This window comes from Mugil cephalus, chromosome 23, assembly GCF_022458985.1.
Source record: "Mugil cephalus isolate CIBA_MC_2020 chromosome 23, CIBA_Mcephalus_1.1, whole genome shotgun sequence".
NCBI lineage: Eukaryota > Metazoa > Chordata > Actinopteri > Mugiliformes > Mugilidae > Mugil > Mugil cephalus.
Window position 1 is genome coordinate 4,363,242 of NC_061792.1, and position 20,057 is coordinate 4,383,298.

General features: G+C 44.0%; 1 protein-coding gene across 4 annotated transcripts in view; it reads left to right on the forward strand.

The window, feature by feature from the left end:
• Positions 1-4,414: 4,414 nt before the first annotated feature.
• Positions 4,415-20,057, forward strand: part of prox1a (prospero homeobox 1a) — a 33,132-nt gene continuing 17,489 nt past the window's right edge. The window contains exons 1-5 of one of the 4 annotated variants that reach the window (XM_047576673.1): positions 4,415-7,299; positions 9,758-10,175; positions 10,372-10,986; positions 11,074-12,312; positions 16,064-16,171. In XM_047576673.1, coding sequence (XP_047432629.1) covers positions 9,825-10,175; positions 10,372-10,986; positions 11,074-12,312; positions 16,064-16,171 — 2,313 coding nt within the window. In that variant the 5' untranslated portion in view covers positions 4,415-7,299; positions 9,758-9,824. Of the gene's footprint in view, positions 7,300-9,757; positions 10,200-10,371; positions 10,987-11,073; positions 12,313-16,063; positions 16,172-20,057 lie in introns of all 4 variants that reach the window. The other 3 variants (XM_047576671.1, XM_047576674.1, XM_047576672.1) reach the window with 3 other exon arrangements.

Here is a 20,057-nt window from a genome sequence, read left to right on the forward strand (position 1 = left end):
CTGGAGGTCTCAGTAGCAGTAATGGCAATGGCTAGATTAAGACCTTCTCTTAGAATCAGCACAATGGAGAGGGTCTAGAGCAAAGCGCACACACAAGCATGCACTCATACACACTGCCTCTATTCAGCTTGGTCCATGTTTCCCATCAGAGGCAGAGGAGCATGAATAAATACATGAGCAGTGTACAGCTCCATAGGACTGATAAAAAGAAAAACGAACACATGAATTACGGGGACTGAAAGAAAGCATGGTAAATTGAAAAAAAAAAGTGAACAGATGAATAATGTTGATGGTTTTGTACTACAAGTAATTGTAATGCGAGGAAAAAAAAAGAAAAAAAAAAGCGAAGCAAGGAGGAATTACGAAAACGCTCCCTGAACTCAGAAAATGGAATAATTAAGAAAAGTTAGCAAAGAGCCAAGTTTGGAAATTAATTGTAAAAAGAAGAAAAAAAAAAAAACTTTCAGAGGCTTTGGAGCTGTTGTGGTAGTTATATCAGGGTTACTGCAGCACAGACAGTTGTGGTCTACTTGCGTTACAACGGCAGCACGCGGCCGTTTTTAGTTCACAGCTTTTGAAGCTTACTAAAGTGCTGCTGCAATTATTTATGACAAATAAATTAATTCAGACTGCTACTACTACAGCTAATACCGATTCTAATCTGCTCCATATTTTACTCAATCTCCACTCACGTCAACCATTACAAGACAGTGCTATGACGACTTTAAGTGTCCAAACTATTACATGTATTGCCACTAATGATTTCTGCATTTATGTAACAACAAACTGGACTAAAGCAAAGGTTTCTGGGGTCAGAAAAAAACAAGTGCATACAAATTTAATTTGCAGACTGTCCATAAAACCCGCTGCTTGTGAATATATATGTACAATCAAGGTTTATTTTAATTGTACACCTGCTTTAATGAGTTAGGCAACATCTTGAGATAGACTGATGCTTTTGATCTACACCATAGGTATAGCCAATGAATCTCCACTTTGTTGCATTGGCCAAACTGACGCTACAACTCCAGGGCTATACGAGGGTGGGGCCAGTATCGATGCCCCGCCCACAATTCCTCCAGACCCGCTTGTGTTTTTGTTTGATTAATACTATGCTCTGCTCCAGCTCCACCAGTCACAAGAAACTGTGGGATTATGGATATTTTCCACTGTTACAGTCCTACGAGAACACTTTACGGAGCAGTTAGTGATCGTGATTGTCACATCCTGTTTCTATGGCTTCAAATAACTAACTAAACCAAAACTTAACAGAAAAATAGAAACTTTTATGCACTGGCATTATACTGTATGAACTTCCAAAATGTTAGAAACCAACCTTGAAGAAAAACATTTATGTATTTTAGCTTTTTAGTTCGGCCCAAGTCCCATCTATTAACACAGAGGAGTTGGAGCTTATGGCCTATCCTGCAACTAGCCACCAGGGGGAGCTCTACATGCATTCGTTTTTTTTTTATTTTTATCGATAACCCAAAACCAGCAAAGTAGCTAAAGCTCCACCTGCTTTGGCGTCTTTACTTTTTTTCTGTATTGTAGTGTTTTCAGTAAAAGTAACTGTTATTCTACTGGCTCCAACTCCAACACGACACACAAGTCACAAGTCCAAGAACAAGCTCAACAAGCACAGAAATCCCGACTTTTAGCAGCGTAATCGTAGAACGATGGTGGTGGAGCAGAGGCATACATATTAACAGTAGAGATCGGCCAATATGTCGGACCAATATTTGTGTTTTTTACTGGTATCGACCGATACATGGGTGCTTTCGCTGATATATATATATATATATATATACATACATATATGTATCTTTTAATCCCCAGCAAGATTGACGGACAGGCGTAACAGGCAGCCCCGTGCAGCCAATATATTGCCCCTCCCCCACCTGGAAAATGCTTGTACTCATAGGCATGTCAGGCACCCTTCGACACGCCTTTTTTTTAAAAAATAAAAATAAAAAAGTTGTCAAACAACCACAAAAAAAAATTACGATTTTGGTTAAATTGAGACTTGTAACATTTGTTATCATTGAGTAATTTGTATCATGTAAATGGAGGGAGAAAATTCAGTATCAGCTCCAAATATATCAGAAAAAATCGGCAGCACATCGGCCATCATCCAGTGCTGAAAATCAGTATCGGCCCTAAAAAAATCAATATCAACAATATCTCTAATTTACAGCTTTTGTGTAGGACATAGGTCTTCAATAGGGAGGTACTGCAAGGAGTGTCGCAAAATCTTTAGTTGATTGGACATTTTTTATATATTTTTTTAATTTTCCCCAACATTTTTTCGGCCCAACTGTTGCACATGTTTGAAATAAAAAATAACAACATTTAGACCTGTACATTATTTGAATAGCTTAATATTGAATACAAAATGATAATAATAATGTATATTTATGAATAGCACTAGGCCGAGTTTAACATAGAACACATGTAGTGCGTTTGAGTAGTACGTTTGTACTACTTAATCTCTTCATCAGTTTGGGGTCTTTGGTCTGAAAAACTAAATGTAGGAGCAACTCCACTAAATACGCAACTTTGTGTGAACATTCATGGTCTGTGGTTGTCTGGGATGTAATCTTTCATCAAGAGACTCTGTATAGGCAACCTTGCTATAACTATAGTAACTTAACGAATCCAGTTAAGTCACACATTTCCGTGTTTCTACCGCAACATTCAAAGACACAATTCCGGTTCCTGTGCGACAAACAGCCCAAGGTGTCTTGCAGACTTTTGATAGCAACTATGTACTTACCTGATTAGAAGAATCACAAATAAACCAGTATAATTTCACATGCTTCAAGCGACCTCTTCCCACGTTCCCCAGATCACTGCACGCTTCGCTAATTTGTAGCAATTTTGAGTATTTCAATAGATTATTCAATGCACTGAGAGTGTTGGGATAAAGGAAGCCGACAAAAAGAGAAGATCATGTGTATCAAAGTTCACAAGAATAAATAAACCCACAAGGACACGGTGCCTGCTCAGTGCGACACACAGTGTGCTGCTTTATTGAGCACTGTTCATTTTTCTTTGTGACAGCTAATGTCCATGGTTTTGGTCACAGAGGAGAGTAGAGGAGCCTGGGTACCTGGTAATGTCTGCAATAAGACCTTTTTACCACCTCTTACCTCTTCACCTATACTATATGGTACTTCTGTAGTCAAAGTGTGTGTTTGCGTGCATGCATGTGTGTGTGTGTTTGCGCCACAGCTCTCAGAAAGGACCCTGGGACCCTCCTCGACAGTGAGAGCTTTTAGCTCTTCTTCGCTAATGTCCTGAATAATGGCATCTTGATGGAGAGAGAGCAGACGAAAAGGAGAAAGAGAAAAAGGGGGGAGGAACGGGAGAGAGAAAGAGTGTGGAGGGAAGAGGCAGAAAGAGAAACCTCTGCCTCCATGTGTCTTTACCTCCAGCTCTCCATCAGTAGCAGGCCTGTCATTATTCCCTCTCTCTGCCCTTCTATTTTCATTATTCTCCTTTTTTAGTATTTTTTTCAGCATGATGATCCAGAGATGCCACTTGCAAAGAGACACATCTCAGTGTGTGTGCACCTGTAAGAAGTCCTTCCATGATACCCCAGCCTTTTAGCAAAGCGAATTTTTGATGACATTGAGACATTATTTGGAAGAAAAGGCAATATGCTGTTTTAAGACACATTAGCTGAAGCCACAGCGGCAGCCTCTCTAGATGTAACTTTAATGGCGGCTCCCATAAAAAGTCCCCATCTACTTACGTCAAGCCAAAAAAAGTTCCAGGTGTTCTTGTCAAAGTTTGAGACTCGGTATTTAATACACCGAAACACGATGTCCTGGTGTGCGTGACTTCTTCGGGTTATGGTTGAAACAGAAAAGTGGAACAGGAGTAAAACTGTCCAAGACTCAAGATAAGACCAGTTCCTGTTTTGCGCCACAAAGACGTCTATTTGCCAAATCGGAACCTGTGGGAAATGACACAAAAATAACAGTTGCTCTGAGGTCCTGTTCTCATCTCAAATGTCTGATTTAGACACTTGAGTTAAAAAGCAGCATGAGATGCCTTGAAACTACAAGAAGCACCGCAGTGGAGGCTACAGAAGAGAGTAGTAGAGCCGTTGATTAAATATTGACGTTGATTGGGTGAAATGTGTCACAGAAACAACGTAAAGGTTTTCACAATAATACCTCTCATCTTCTTTTTCCTTTTATTGCTGTCACGGTGTTAAAGGTGAAGTGCGTCGTGCCGTTAAACGACAACTTGCGCGCACCCATTTCCCTCTTCGGTGAAATCCTATAAAACGAGCAGCGGGCAGTTGATTAACAGCCTCTCGGCTCCTGTTTGGGTTGTAAGGTCACGCTGGGACGTAGGTGTATTCGTCTGCGCTGAGTAAACCGTGGGGACCGTTCGGGGTGACTGACCGTGACGGCCGAAAACCCACACAAACACTCGCTCGCTATCCCCCACTTTCTCTTTCTCGCAGTTCAAACGGTTTCCACCTTCTCTGTTTCACGGACACAAACACACTGGCTCGGTGTGTGTGTGTCTCATTCTCTCTCTCACACACACACACACTGGTGGGGGTCAATGCCACAACAGGCAGGTAAACTCAGTATGTTAAACATTAATACAACTTTATTTATTTTGTTTTTGTTCGTCATATGTTGGTCTTTGTAAGGTGTTTAAAAAGATGCACGTCTCTTGAGAGAAGTATATTTTTATACTTTAATTAAAATTTCAACTCCAGCTTATCTCTCATTTTCAGCAGCAGAAATGTCCCCCTCCTCTTTATTGACACGAGTCCCCTCCTATTTTATTCTCACAGTCAGGAAAACCTTTTTTTCCTCCCCTTCAAATGTGTATTTTTTTTTCTTTTCCATAGGCTCATTTGCGGTGCGCACTAAACAGCTTCTGTTCCTCCTGCCGCGCGCCTGGATCCAGACTGGCGTGCGCACATGCACGAAGAGAAATATGGAAGTTACAAAACTACAAAATGGCATCACCCAGGGCGCCGTCGCTCAAATAGGTCACATTTTTTTATTTGTTTATTTATTTATTTATTTATTTTTGCGACGCATTGTTGAATGTAGAAAAAAAAAGGAATGTTTGTGCGCTGCGTCCAGTTTCCGTGTCTGTGCCAAATAAATGGGCGAGCGATCGTTAGAGAAGCAGGGCCCGAGTGTCCGCACGGAACACACCTCTGTCTCCCCAGGGGAAATATTTACAATTCAGTTTAATATTTCGTGTTATTTTTTCTTTTTCTTTCTATAACATTAAGCCGCAAAACGCTGCTGTGGAGGACATTAAATAATTGCGGTGATAGTTTATTTGCGTGCGTAAGAAGAGATTCAAAGCGCTTAGTTGAGAGGTTCAATGGCGCAAAATAATGAAGGAATTCCGTCTCCAATTCTTTTTTTTTTTTTTAATTGACTCCAAGCTTAAATGAGCTGGCTTCTCCTCGGTAACTTTGATTGAGAGATCTAGTTTTTATTTTAATTTTCATGTTCATGTCGTGGCCCGCGCAGACACGAAGCGCGCGCCGGCATACCTCTGCATAAATCTGTGCGCCGATCTGACGTGCCTCAAATCTAGTTCCGCTTTAAACCGCCCTTCAAAAAAACAACACACAAATGACTTAGTGACATTATGTAATAACAAAATTCGCACTTTAATTGTTTAGTTTTATTTGTGCGCTCGAAAAAAGAAGACGACTCTCAGAAACCATTTGATACTGAGTGTATAAAATGTTCCACTTTAGATAAAAAGAGACGCTCCGTTGTTTTTCTTTTTTTTTTTTTTAAAAAAAAGTCTCATCCACTTGTTTCGCTTCTGTTGAAATTTGATTTCACTCGGAGTTAGATCACTTTAATAATTCTGTTTTCTTTTTGCGCCCCATCCACTCGAATTAGAAACTCGGGTGACCCTCCACAGTGTAGGAACGCGACACCAACTCGACGTCCCAATGGAACAAACACTTCCAAATGTATTTAATGGGAACGAAACCCCTTCAACTGTTAAGCATAAAAACACGGTGCACAGTTCATTGCTGGATAGTTTTTCTTAAAAGGCCTTATCCGCGCGTTCTCCGCACCGACGTTCGCATTTTCCTGTGATGTAATTTCACGGAAACAAAGGAGCCAGGCGTTCTGCTGAAGTACCCTCGAGCAAAACACCGACTCCCTCTCAGCGCCGGGGGTTGTCTGACCTCTGATCTCTGAATATAAGAGGAGTTTCCCTATCAGGAGGACGAAACTTTTCATTTTTAAATGTCGAGCCGCTCCGTAGTCTCCAGTTACGCACACGCAACTGCGTAAAACCACGGGAAGTTTATTGGACATAAGTAGTGTATGCGTGGAGATAAAAGAAAAAATAAAGAGAATAAATTGATTAAATACAATGTTTATTAAAACGTAATCATGGAGCTGTGTTCATGCAGATCACCTGTGCAAACTGTCGGTTCACTAATGCGTCCAAAATTAAATCAGCTGATTAAGTCATAACTGACATTTAAATAATGTTTTATTGAATGGTCCGAGTCAGGAAGTTCACGTGTCAAATGCGCCACTTTAATCTGGCATTTAAAACACAATGAAACTGTTAAATCGGCTCCATTAAGTCCAGTTAAGTCACATCCTAATAAGACTTTTGCAGCCTCCACGTAAATGAGAAACTGATTTGCAGTTTACCACTCCGCCTTCTCCTCTGCTCCTCTCTCCTCTTTCTCCTTCTCCGCTCTGGCGGCGCGCCGTTTTCGGTGGCTCCTTATAAATAAAATCCAGCGTCCCCCGCTTCCTCCTCCTTATTGGTCAGGCGGAGCCGTTACCTCACTCCGGGGCCGGTGACGCGGCGTCTTCGCGTATCCTTCACGCGCGTCTCTTCTTGCTTCTTATTACTGAGAGTCTTGTCGCGCCCGTGAAGAGAGGGAGGAAGCGGGATTCGCGGTGAGCCCAGAGTGCTGGACGGACCCGGTGCGCTCGATACTAAACACTTCCCATCCCGGGAGGAGAGCGGCGCACAAGAGCAGACTCTCTCTCTCCCTCTGATTCTCTGTATCTCTCGTGTCACTCTCTCTCTCTCTCTCTCTTACACACTCACACACACGCGCACACTTCTGTATGAGCTCCTCTCTCTCCGTCTCCCTCCCGCACATACACTCACACCGGCGCGCACGCACGCCCTGCATACGTCTCCACTTCTCCGTAGTAAATTACGGCACCGATCTCAACTGCGAGTGCGGATCTGTCTCTTGAGTTCGCCCTTTTCTTCGACGGACCGACTTGAGGGGGGATCGCTCGGAGAGAAGTAAGTGCAAACACTTGTTATTTAACACTGAGTGTCGTTGGTCGGGGTAGGTGGTGGTGTTGGTGGTGGTGGGTGTTTATTCGGCGCGAGCAAACTTCCACGGGCTTCGTGGACGCGGTCCATCCTCGCCGCACATCGCGGATCCAGATGGTTTAGCTCGAACTCGGGAGAAGAGAAGCGAGGAGAAGTTCTGAAGCGGAGGCTGCGCGGAATGAAAACCAGATAAAAGTTTGGTTTTAAATTGGAGATGAGATTTGCGGTCGCTGCCGTCGGTTCGTGGGTAGGTGGCTCGGATTCACGCACGCACCTGTGTTATGTTCAGATTTTAGGGTTGATGATTAAGACACATATTAATAAAAAGGCTTCGAATCAGATTTCACGCGTCGGGTCTTGCGTTTAAAGTAAGTTAAGAAATGTACTTTACCGCTGATTTTTACTTAGAGAAATCAAATTGTAGAAACTTAAGGAGAATAAGAAACGTGTTTAGGTGAAAGTCTTTGCATCCTGTTGCGTCAATGTCTTGGACTAATTGTTGTTTGGAATATGGAATATAGAATAACATCTATAAAGCAGTGCGTAAAAGTGACAGCTTTTGTTTTCTGTCTGGACAGCGGTGCTCTCCGTTAAAAGCGCAGAGAAGGAGCGTTCACTTCACTCTACAGCTCAAACATTTATCATTTACTTTATTTGGTTCCTGTAAGAGCAGCGAGGAGAAGTTCAACATATTACCCCCAAAAAGTCATTTTCACCCGTTTTCCAAATTAAGATTTTAAGATCAAAGCGTAAAATATCTTCAACTTCATCCTCACAGGACGAAGAGAAGTTCATTTTTATGAGTCACCTCACGCTTGCAAACATTTTTAAATGGAAATATGACATTTACAGTTATCAATCAGTTACTTCCTATTTCAGTTCTCGATTGCAGAGCAAGTTATTCCAGCTCTTCAAATTCAGGTTAAACCAAAAGTTTCACTTTTGACAGAAAAGCCACACACTCTCACATCTCCTTTCAGTGCTCACCTTTAACAGAAGAAGCCAATTCATGTGAAAGTGTGTGTTGTCGTGACTATGATTTATTGTTTTATTAAAATTTTTATTTTGTTGGTGACGATATTCTTATCTGTGTTTTATAAAGGCAGGTAGGGGACGTTTTTACGCCGACACACTCTCAGTTTGGCCGAGTTTTCTTTGGACCAAATGTCTGTGTGTGGCCAGAATACTGAGGAACCAATAATGCAAACACACGGCAATGTGTGTATGCACGCATGGACAGTATGTGTGTGGATCTGGGTCACTGCCCAGCTCCCCAGTGTGTGTGTGTTTTTCTTTCTTTTTTTTTTTTCTGAGCACCTCTCGTTTACAACAGTGAAACTCACTCATATTCAAACTAACCCTCATCGCCTCTTTGGACAGTATCTCATTTGCTAATGGAACAAAACAGTGTCTGCTTTGTCGGCTGTTGTTGACGACTGGCTGCCAAAGCGTTTTGTGTCCTCGTTCTGGTCTCCGTGCGTTTTCAGGATTCTCGTCAGAATACCTGTTTTAGTTCCAAATGCCGTTTTTTTTTTTTTTTTTTTTTTTTATGTGTGTGTGTTTTAATCTTCGGCGAAGGTGCTGCTAAAGTGCTGCAGAAAACGCAACTTTCATTTGGAAATGATTTCCCTAGAGTGAACTCTGAAATCACTTGCAAAACAGATGCAAACTTGTAACATGGAAAACGGTGGCTTTTTCGTACATGCGTGTGAAAGCACAGACAGGCGCCGACATTTATCCATTGTGTATTTTTTTTTTGTCCCTTTTTTTTGGTGATGTCCCCTTTTTCATTTGTAGAATAATGAACACTGGACGCTTTGTGTACAGAAAGCTTAACTTCAAATTCTTTGGTTTTATAATATAACATCTAACATTTCTTTCAAATCTCAAAGAAGTGAAAATGAACACAACAACAGAGGAAATTGTCTTCCCCCCCCCCCCTTCGGAGTGGAGTGAAATCCCTCTGACAATAAGAAAGAAGCCGTCGATTCTTCACAGCTCCTCACAAGATGCAGAAATCAAGGTTACTCCTCGGGAGACGAGGAGGAAATAGGAAATTATTTTGGTTATTACAGGCAGGTGCCACTTCTCTGTGGGAATATCTCCTTGAACTATTTTAAAGGGTGTGTTTCTTCTTGGAGCCGTTCCCCTTGGCTTTTGGTCAAGAAATGCTTTATTTTTGTATTTTGCTCAGTGTGCGATCAATAGAAGCGACTGCCCCATTTTTCCATTTTTCTTTTGCTTATAACTGTTTAAGGAGTTTTAAGGATGGTTCACCAGTAGCCATTTTCTTAAAAACGGTAAAAAAAATAAAAAATAAAAAAAAGGAAAATTTAACTTGCGATTCTAGTCTGGTTCAACATTTAGGATCATTTAAATCAAACTACCAATCAGTAATTTGTGTTTCCTTGTGTTCGTTGACCAGGTAACACCTCTCATCCTGTGCGTGTCTGTGAGGACCCCTGGTCATGTCTGCTTAGCCGCCCTGCGTGATGCCTGATCATGACAGCACCACCCTTCTAACCAGACAGACCAAGCGCCGTCGTGTTGACATCGGGGTGAAAAGGACTGTGGGTAGCGCGATATTTAGCCGCGTCAGGGAGACCCTGCTCGACAGAATGAACCAATCGCACGGCCCCGATCAGGACGGAGACTGCTCGTTAGTCAGTCATGGCCACGGGGGCGCCAATGGGGACGGAGAAAAGTCCAACGTCCTGAGGAAGTTGCTGAAGAGAGCCAACTCGTACGAAGACGCCATGATGCCTTTTCCTGGCGCAACGATCATCTCTCAGCTGTTAAAAAATAACATGGGGAAGAATGGAGGGAGTGACTCAGGCTTCCAGGTATACACAAACAGACATGTACAGGTACTGTGAACTCCTCAATCAATTAATCTCTGCCTGATTTCAGGTTTGATAATCAATGAATTATATTTGTAATCCACCAAACAAATCCCAAGTCTTCAATCCTTGCTCATTGTTTCATTAAGTTATTAATTTCATTTATTATTCGTTTTTTATTTCCTGTCTTTTATCACAGGGAAGTGGAGCTTTGTCCAGCGGAGGCTCTGAGATCCAGGGTGAGGACGCCTGCAGCAACTCCTCCCGTGACCGTGACAGCCCGTCTGACTGCCTGTCTCCTGGGCCTCCTCTCCCCCCTCCACCCTCATCCTCGTCCTTCGGGCGGCCACCGCCTCCATCGAGCCTCAACTCCCACGCTCCCTCTCAACCCCTCCCCCTCTCCTCCTTTGACCTGGATCGACTGTCGGACGAGCACCTTCGCGCCAAGCGGGCCCGTGTCGAAAACATCATCCGTGGCATGAGTCACTCGCCGCTGGTCCGGCCCGGCGCCGGCGACCACAACCAAGAAAGCGGTCGCGAGAACGAGAGCAGCAACAACAACGGCAATGACCACAGAGGAGACAGCAACAGCCACAACGCCAGCAGCCACAGCCGGAGCGACTGCCCTTCTTCCCTCCTGAGCTCTCCGGGCTCACGGGGTGGAGTGGTCAGTGCTGGTGAGGTTTACAGGGAGAATAAGAGAAAGCAGCGCCTGCCACAGCAGCAGCACAGCTTCACACAGCTGGTTTGTTCCAGGCAAGAGCAGAGACAGGAAGAGAGAAGGCAGCTCAAACTACAACTGGAAGACATGCAGGTTGGTAGTAAGTGCTAAAGAGAGTTGTTGACAGTGAGTGATCAGGTCCATAAAAGCTCCTAAACATTTTCTTTCTCCTTTATCCAGAAACAGCTTCGTCAACTTCAGGAGAAGTTCTACCAGATCTACGATTCAGAGACGGAGGAGGAGGAAGAAAATGGGGAGAGCGGAGAGGCTGACCGAAGTGGAGAAAGAGAGGAGGACGGCAACTTGTCGGAAGACAGTATCCGCTCTGACGGCCTGGAGGAGAGGCACAGAGACAGAGGACGGCATAGCCACGACGATCTGTCTGAGCTGGACCCAGGTCTGTTCTTAGACCGGGCCCGGGCCCTCCTCCGAGAACAGGCCTTGATGGATGGAGAGATGGAGGAGGATGTGGACAGCAGGGAGGAGGAGGAGAGGAATGGGGAAAGGGTGATGAAGAGGAGAGGGGCAGCGGCAGCAGCAGCAGCAGCAGCAGGGGGAGGAGGAGGAAGGCAGCTGGCAGAGACTCTGAAGCAGGAACTGAACTGCGCCGTGTCGCAGGTTGTCGACACCGTCGTCAAAGGCTTCTCTTCGCCCAAGCAGGCAGTCAGTCACCATCATGGCTGCCACAGCAGCACCCCAGCTGCACCCTCCTCTTCCTCTAACTCGTCCTCTTCCTGCCCTCCGCCTTTCTGCCCGCTGCCCTCCCTTACCCCAGACTCACGCTTTGGCGGTGGCACCTTAGCTCTCAGCCTGAATGGCGACGGCAGTCCCACCCCTAACTACCACTCCTCTAACCAGAGGTTGCACTGCTTTGGGGACGTAATCGTCCCGAGCCCACTGGATACGTTTGGGGGTTTGAGTGGCAGACTGAGCGGTGTGCCAACGCCCAACGACCAAACAGAGGCACTGCCACTGGTGGTGCGCAAGAGCAGTGGCGGTGGCGAGAACACCAATCCATCACTGCCTCCTCCTCCCCCTCCTCACCACCCTCCCCTCCACCCCTCTCCTCTCACAGCTTCACTCGGGTTTAGCCCGCCATCATTTCGCCACCCATTCCCTCTTCCCCTTATGGGCTACCCCTTCCATAGCCCCCTGGGGTCACACGGCGGGGGAGCGGGCTACCCTCCAGGGCCTAAGGACCATCATCGGTCCTCCCCCGATTCCATGGACATAACCAGGGAAACTGTTAGCCTCAGAACCAAAATGGCATCCCTCGGAGGAGGCCATCTCGGTCACCATCACCACAGACAGAGCTCTCCGAGCCAACATGGGCCAGAGGGTCTCTCGCTGTCCCTCATCAAGTCTGAGTGTGGGGACCTACAAGACATGTCCGACATATCGCCCTACTCAGGCAGCACCGTATCCTTGCCGCTATGAGGTTTTGTGTCTGTGTGCATGTTTCCTCAGTTTTAACTGGCAAAGATTTTATTTCTCTGCTTCACAGGAGTCACATTTTTAGTCCAGTCAAACACTCAGACGTCTTTCAGGCAGCAGCAGCAGGAGGCAATAGTCACACAAAGTCTTTAGTATCAATTAATCTGCATTAATTGGTTCCTGGTCTAAGCCCCTTGTTTCCTCGATGAGTAGGGAAGATGAAACGGGCGCGCCGGGTCTTGCAAGAGAGGGAAGATTAAACAGGTCGCACGCTGCTCTCTCAAGCTCTTTTAAGTCTATGCAGCAGGTTGTGGTGTTTAAAGGTGCTGAGAAAGGCTAGTGAGCTCCCTCTTCAACACACACACACACACCGGTCCCACTGTCTGAGACACTCTTGTGCTGTTAGGTTCTCTTTCATCACAAAGACTTTGTACATAAACGCTCAAAGGAAATCATATTTCACTTTGTCTGTGTGCATGTGTGTGTTTTCAGTGTGCGGAGTAAGACCTTGTACATAGGAGCTCAAAGCTAATCATATTTCAAAGAGCAGGGGAGAGGAACAAGCAAACGTTTGGCTTCATTGATGGCAGCTTCCTAAATGTGTGTGTTTCAGGGTTGTGGGCACGCGTAAAGAGAAGTGCAATAACTAAAATATGCACATAAGTTTCCTCTTTATCATTTTTCACTAGTTGTCTCCGTCTCATTTTGGAACACTCCTACTCACTTTCATTTGTTGGCCTTCGCTCTCAGTTGCTCGGCAGCTGTGTGTTTTGCTTCCTTTCACACTCCACACACACACACACGGGCTTTCATGGCGTGTGCTCGTGGACAGGTGTTTGCAGGTAGCTGTTTATCTTTTCGCTCCTCACCTTTCATATGGAGAGGGCTTCTCCCGGCATCTACGCATGCACAAACAGGCGCACCCACCCAACGCGCACGTTTTGAAGAACAAAGTGAAAAGGAAAAGAAGACTTTGAACCTGACAAATAGGAACTCCTTGCAGCTGTGATGGGGATTTGATCAGTGTCATCTTCAAAGCCGATTTATATGTTGCTTTAATTAAAAAAGAAAAAGAAAAAAGACGGAGAGAAATATTTGACACGTCGATTGATCCTGCTGAACTGGTTCATAGCAGAATGCTCTCCTATTCATTTAGTGGCAGGAAAAAAGAAATCTTTGAGAGTGGACATTAGTATTTCAAAGATTTTGATCAGCTTTTTGTTGTAGGTGGAGCAATTAAGCAGGGAACCCCTAACTACTAGACGTCTTCTATATTAAACCCGGTCGGTGGTAAATATAAATACACATTATTATACATATTATTATCATCATTTTGCATTCAATTGTAAGCTCTTTACTAAAATATGTTGGAATCATGTTAACGTGTATTTAAAGAAAATTAAATTTGTGGGGGAATTTAAAAAAAATAAAATAAATAATAATAATAATAAAATATATATATATATGAAAAAATGCCTCATAATCAAACATTTTGCGACCCCTCTGCAGTGTCTTTTGCGGACGCCCTAGGGGTCACGGACCTCCTGTTGAAGACCTATGTCATATATGGTAACTTCTAATATATTAAGATATACAGCCGCCAGACAGACACAAAAATTTATTAACCAAGATTCACCAAAATTCTTTTCTAATGTTACTAAAAAAGATTAATATTTGTATCAATGACTATTACAAATCTCCAAGCGACCTCTTCATTTGTGTTGGTTTGGGAACATTAATTAACTATCTGTCCTGTTTTTTTTTTATAGTTAGTTTTATAGTTTTACTCTCTTTATCTTACGGGGTTGTTTAGAAAAAAAAAAAAAAAAAAAAAAAAAAAGCACGATGGGCAGAAAATGGCGACCGGCCTGTTGGTGGCTTTAAGGCTTTAAGAAAGCTGAGCAGTGTTTTGCACCAATGATAGTTCACCTGAAAGGATCTCAACCCCCCGACACACACACAAACACACTCACACACACACACACACACACACACACACACACACACACTCTCTCTCTCTCAGGTCTGTGTATCTTTAATCCTTTGTACAGAGCTGAGCAGATGTCCTCCATTCATTTATGAATTTATCCCCCCTCCCTCTCATCTCCACCCAATCCTCCCCACACCCCTCCCATTCACACACAAACACACACACACACACCTGGTAACAAGGTCAAGTTACAGCTGATACAGTGAGCCCTGCACAAAACACTCGCACGCACGTCGGGATGCGCACACACACCGACAGGAAAGGAGCGAGGGGAGGAAAAAAGGGACATCACCAGTTGCATTGTTTATTCACCGAGTCACATTCGCTACCATTACACACGTCACTCGGTGTGTATTCATTATGATGTTGCCTCACGCTGTTTACCGTTTGCTAGTGTGTTTATGTCCGCAGAAAACAAGGCCGCGGAAAGCCGAACGTACACAAACGGTGACAGGTTGGTATGAATGTTAACGAAGGCACGGTGTTGTTGTCTGGTGACCTGACGCCGCTGCTGCTAAATGAATGATGGATGGTGGAGAGCGCGCCTCACCTCCAGCTCTAGTTATGGAGACTAAGTGGACGCGCTGTCGCTTGTTGTTAATTTAAACTTCAGGACGGAAAATGTTGATTTTTAGGAAGGCACTTGATTCTTATTGTTGGATTAAAATAAATAAAACTTCCTGTCCCGAGGCCGTTCCTTTCTATCGCTCTTTTCCCAATTGGTGTTGCTCCTCTCTCCCTCTTTCCAGACATATAGAGCCCCTGGGGGTTTACTTTATGTGTGTGTGTGTGTGTGTTTCTCTGTGTGCTAATTGACCTTGCAGGGGGTTCCATTGATTGCCTCATCTTCTCTGATAGATTATAGGCCTGTTAATGTGGTGAGGAAATGGCAGCGTGGTGGGGCACAGCTGTTGTCGAGCACACACACAAACACACGCGCGCGCTGTCAGGACACACGCTCTCTTGGCACCCCTGCAACCAGGGCCTCCGCAATTATTATTTTCGTTGTTGAGACAGTGGGAGAGGCAGACTCGGCCAGATGCAGGAGTGATTTTGGGATTTGATCAAAAGCCAGCAGGCGTTGGTGTTTGCTTTTTCGCCTCGGGTGTGGGGCGCAGCATCCAGCCCTCGACTTAAATCCACTTACTGGAAGTAGAGTTTGGGCGGTGTTGTGTTAAAGTGTACTAGCGATGGGAGGCAATAGGCGAAGTGGGCGGGTACAACTTTGAGGCAACGACCGATGGGAGTGGCCGAAACAGTTGATTGACATGAGGTGAAAACATCCATGTTGATAGTGGACTTGGGGCATCAGGTGAAGCAACGGCAATATTTTCTTTACAGAGCTAGTTACCTAGCCTAAATGGTTACCTAGGCAACCAGGCCCTGGAACTTTCTCTAGAGATAAACAAATGGCTAGACGTAGATCGAATTGCTTCATATGTGGACAAGGATTAACAGTTTTATGAATATCTTAATGAGGACGTTAAGTAACTTCTCAAACCTGTTTGTTCCATAGGTTAGGGTTAGGGTTGGGATTAGGGTTAGGGTTGGGATTAGGGTTAGGGTTAGGATTAGGGTTAGGGTTATGATTAGGGTTAGGGTTAGGATTAGGGTTAGGGTTATGATTAGGGTTAGGGTTAGGATTAGGGTTAGGGTTAGGGTTGACGACACAAATGAAGCCGATAATGACGTGAATTGAACTTTCTCAGTTTTTGCCGGCTGGTTCCTTAACCTCTTCTCACTCAGATTCAGGAGGGCTTGTCTCCCAACCACCTGAAAAAAGCCAAGCTGATGTTCTTCTACACGCGCTACCCTTCCTCCAACATGCTCAAAATGTACTTCTCTGACGTCAAGGTAAGACCTCTTAGTTCACTTTTATCCTTCATACCCTTGTGACTTTTCAGGTTTTTTTGTTCAACCTGAATTTAATTTACATGTCTAGATTCTTGGTAGAACGTTTTGTGAAGGGTTCAAAACAAAGAAAGAATCAGATCTCAAGAATCACATCGACGTATTTTTCATTGACAGATGGGTCCGATGAACTGTTGAGTTTGGTTACAGTTATTGCTTTCTGATGCAACTTTCACTATTTTGTTGTCTGATATTAATCTATTTTGCACATTAGATTGTATAGTTGAGTGTATACATGTGTGTGTGTGTGTTTTGTGTTGAGACCCTACAGCGCAGATGGGTGCTCCAGTCTGTCACGTCTTTGTAGCATAATTAGAGTTTCTGGCCTTAATCGGCCCGGGGTTGAAAGAGGGGGGAGTGATAACGCCCACTTTCCCTCTCTCTCTGTCACACACACACACACACACACACACACCAGAACCTAAACGATTATCTCCCCGTCACCAAAACACATGTGTGTACATTGCCGCTTTCACTCTCACTCTCACTAATATGAAAAGAGAAGCTGAACTTTTCTTTAAACATTCATATGGCACATGACGTAATGCAACAAGAACAAATAAAGACATATAAATAGAAAAGTTTATACATTTCTGATGACTGAAATGCCACAAATGACTTGGCAGGGAAAAAGTTCCTGATGAGAGAAAGAAAAAAAAAAAAAAAAGAGATCATAAAAGTGCGTGCTGGATGGTTTTGGGAAAATGACGGAGTGGACGCACACAAGGGAGGGGACGACAACAGAACAACAGCTTTAAAACAAAGGCGCTGATTGTTTTGTGTTTACAGGCCGCTACGTGTTTTTGCAAAGAAGCATACGGCTCCTCGACAGATTCAGGACGCTGTATTCAAATGAGCAGCCACACACACACACACACACACACACACACACACACCCACCAGCTGCCCTTTGGCTCATATCTGTGGTGACCACTTCCTCGTGGCAGTGCCACATCCTCATCGGCTGCCATGGCAACAAGGGTCGCCAGGACACCGGGTTGCTAGGCAAACACAAGGTTCCTAAGCCTACCTGCCCCTATTACGTGCGAGTCCGATTTGTTATTAACTAGGAGTCCACGAAGTGATAAAAATCTACTGTACCGCCAAAATAAGAGCGGAAAATTGAGAATTTGGTCAACTAATCAAAAGTTTTCAATTTCTCTAAATGCTCTTAACTAATTACATTGAGACTGGTTTGCATAATGAATGGTTAAAAATATAACTTTAAGCTCTTATTTATCAATAGGTATTGTGAATATACCAAACTGTTGAATCCCAAGATGAATAGCAATTAGCTGCATGAGTTAATGAGCTATTGTTCCAAGCTCACTTATTTTAAAGGGTCTCATCGGCTTTCAGTATAGAAGAAAAACTATTTAAAACTGTTATGTGCTGACATTGGTATTATTCCGTAATCAGCTTAGGTTATCTTTTCAATTATCTGAGTAATATGCTTAATATTTATGTGGTCAAGTCAAGGCTGGCTTTGGAGTTTAATTTGGAAAATGAATAAATTGAATTAATGAGTTAATGCCAAACTTATGAGTTTATCTTTCGGAGATTGATATTAGCTTTTAGAGTTAATCTAGCCTCCAATCTGTGGCTTTATCTCCAAACTGATATTCAATTAATCTCTGCAATCTCAACAAACATGGATTTAGATTAGGAGATGTTTGCAGTGCTTTGGCCTGCGACTTGGCTCAGCAGATGGACAGAGTTACAGCCTCCATGTGTAACTGGAGGCAGAGCCGCGAGCAACGGGATTTGCTGGAATGGAAAGGTTTTTCTGTTGGAATTCACTGTGTGCTGCGCGAATATGTCATGGTATGTTATGCTTTCAGTCCTCATTGAGTGTAAAGCAAACGCAAGAGGCTAAGGTCAGTACAATCAAATGAAAAACAGCAACTCTGGAAGAACCAACAACTCATTGATTTGTCGCACTACTTTCTCACCGTATGATATACTAAGCACTAAGTCCCATCAAGTGGCGTAAAAACCAAAATTGCGATTTTTTTGAAGAATAATCTTCCAGAAACAGGTGGATATATGGGTAAACTACCACGGTAGTCACAGCTGCCGTAGGTCAGACTGACGGAAATTCGTGTGCCAATCCACCACCAAATCACTCACTCAGAATCTCAATACACCAGTGGTGTTCACACTGGGAGCAAGGTGGGTTGATTGTCTTGCCCAAGGAGACAACGGACAGAGTAGGGATAGGGCGAGATCGAACCTTTTAGCAATTTCCCATGTACAGCAGGCACAGTGAAAATAGATGTTAACCTTGCAGTCGATTGAAGCTCTTCATCTACAAGCTCACTGTGGTTTCTCCATATTTTATTCCAATACTTCAAACAAGTTCCGTATTTTAGAACCGACTCCCTGACAAACACTCCTGTTACTACTTAATAATAATAAAATTCAACTTGTGGTCTGGCAGTTATATGTGAATAATGTGAAGCTGCAAATTAGGAAACGTTCAGTTTCTCTAAAACCATTGGCTACTCATTCTTCACTTACATCCATATATTTGTTTACATAAATTACCTTAACAGAGGCTTAATATATGCATAATAACGCAATATTTTCATTACTGGACCATATGCAGTGTCTTAAAGACTGTACAAACATGTCAGTCAGCGCGACAGCGTGGCTTCCAGATGAGATTTAAACAGTTCTTAGACAACAATGGAGCCCTATGGAATAAGAGGTATCAGGCTTTGGCTACGCGGACAATTCATGGGATTTGTTGACAATAAGTATCTACAGCCTTATCCCAAGAAATTATAGTTTCTTATTATTCATATGTTATGCAAATAAAGGTTTATAGTCAAATTTGGTTTTAATTGAGTCATAATCCTAATTAATCCAGCATATTTATCAGTGGGAGGAGATATTGCTTTGCTTAATAAAAAATGAATCATGGATAATCCTATTTGTGATGAGTGAGGCTGTTCTTTTCAAGGCTTCGCTAATGTGTGTGTGTGTGTGTGCGGTGAAGACAGTGACAGTGAGCACCCTGTTGCCGTCTATGCATGTGTGTGTCCTGCTTCATTGTCCCACTGCATTCATTACCCTCATCATTACCATATTTCCAAAATCCGGGTCAGTGTCTCTTTTTCTTTTTCTTTCTCTCACCCTCGTACTCCTGCCACCCCGCGCCCTCGCCCGCCCCTCCTTCCCCGGGAACAATAAGTAGCATGTGTTAGAAGGATCAGGCAGATTCACTGTAAGGGAATTAGGGCCCTGAATGGTTTCCCCTAATTGGACTTGAATGGACTTTGTCTATGGGAAACTGGTTCTTAAAGATGAGCCTCTTACGCACAATGGCCTCCTCGCTTGTTGTGGGAAGTGGGTTGAGCTGACAACTGTTTTAAGCACAGACGAGCGAACACACACACGGGATCTTAATTGTGCGGTGGAAACCTCTTGCCTTCTGACCAGACAATCATATCATAATATATGTTAGCATGAGACGCTGGGGCCGCCGCCGTCTCGTCTTGAGAGAGAGTCAGTGAGAGTAATTAAGACCTCGTTAGGACTGGAGGAGGATTAATTAGACGCTCGCTGGCTCGGGGAGCTGCTTCCTAACTTGCGCACACTCTCGCTCGCAAGTTGCCTGCCAGCCGAGGGTTTTTACATACACGCCAACTCTCCCCCTCTCTCTCGTCCGCACACACACGCACAGGAGCAGCGACGCATTTATCAGCGAGGGCCCTGAGCACTCTTTGCCTTGAGAGGCTGGGATGACACCTCGATGTCGCCGTCTCAGCGGGAATCAATTAGCGTCCGATGCGTCTTTCAACCGTCTTGTCAGATAGTTACACGG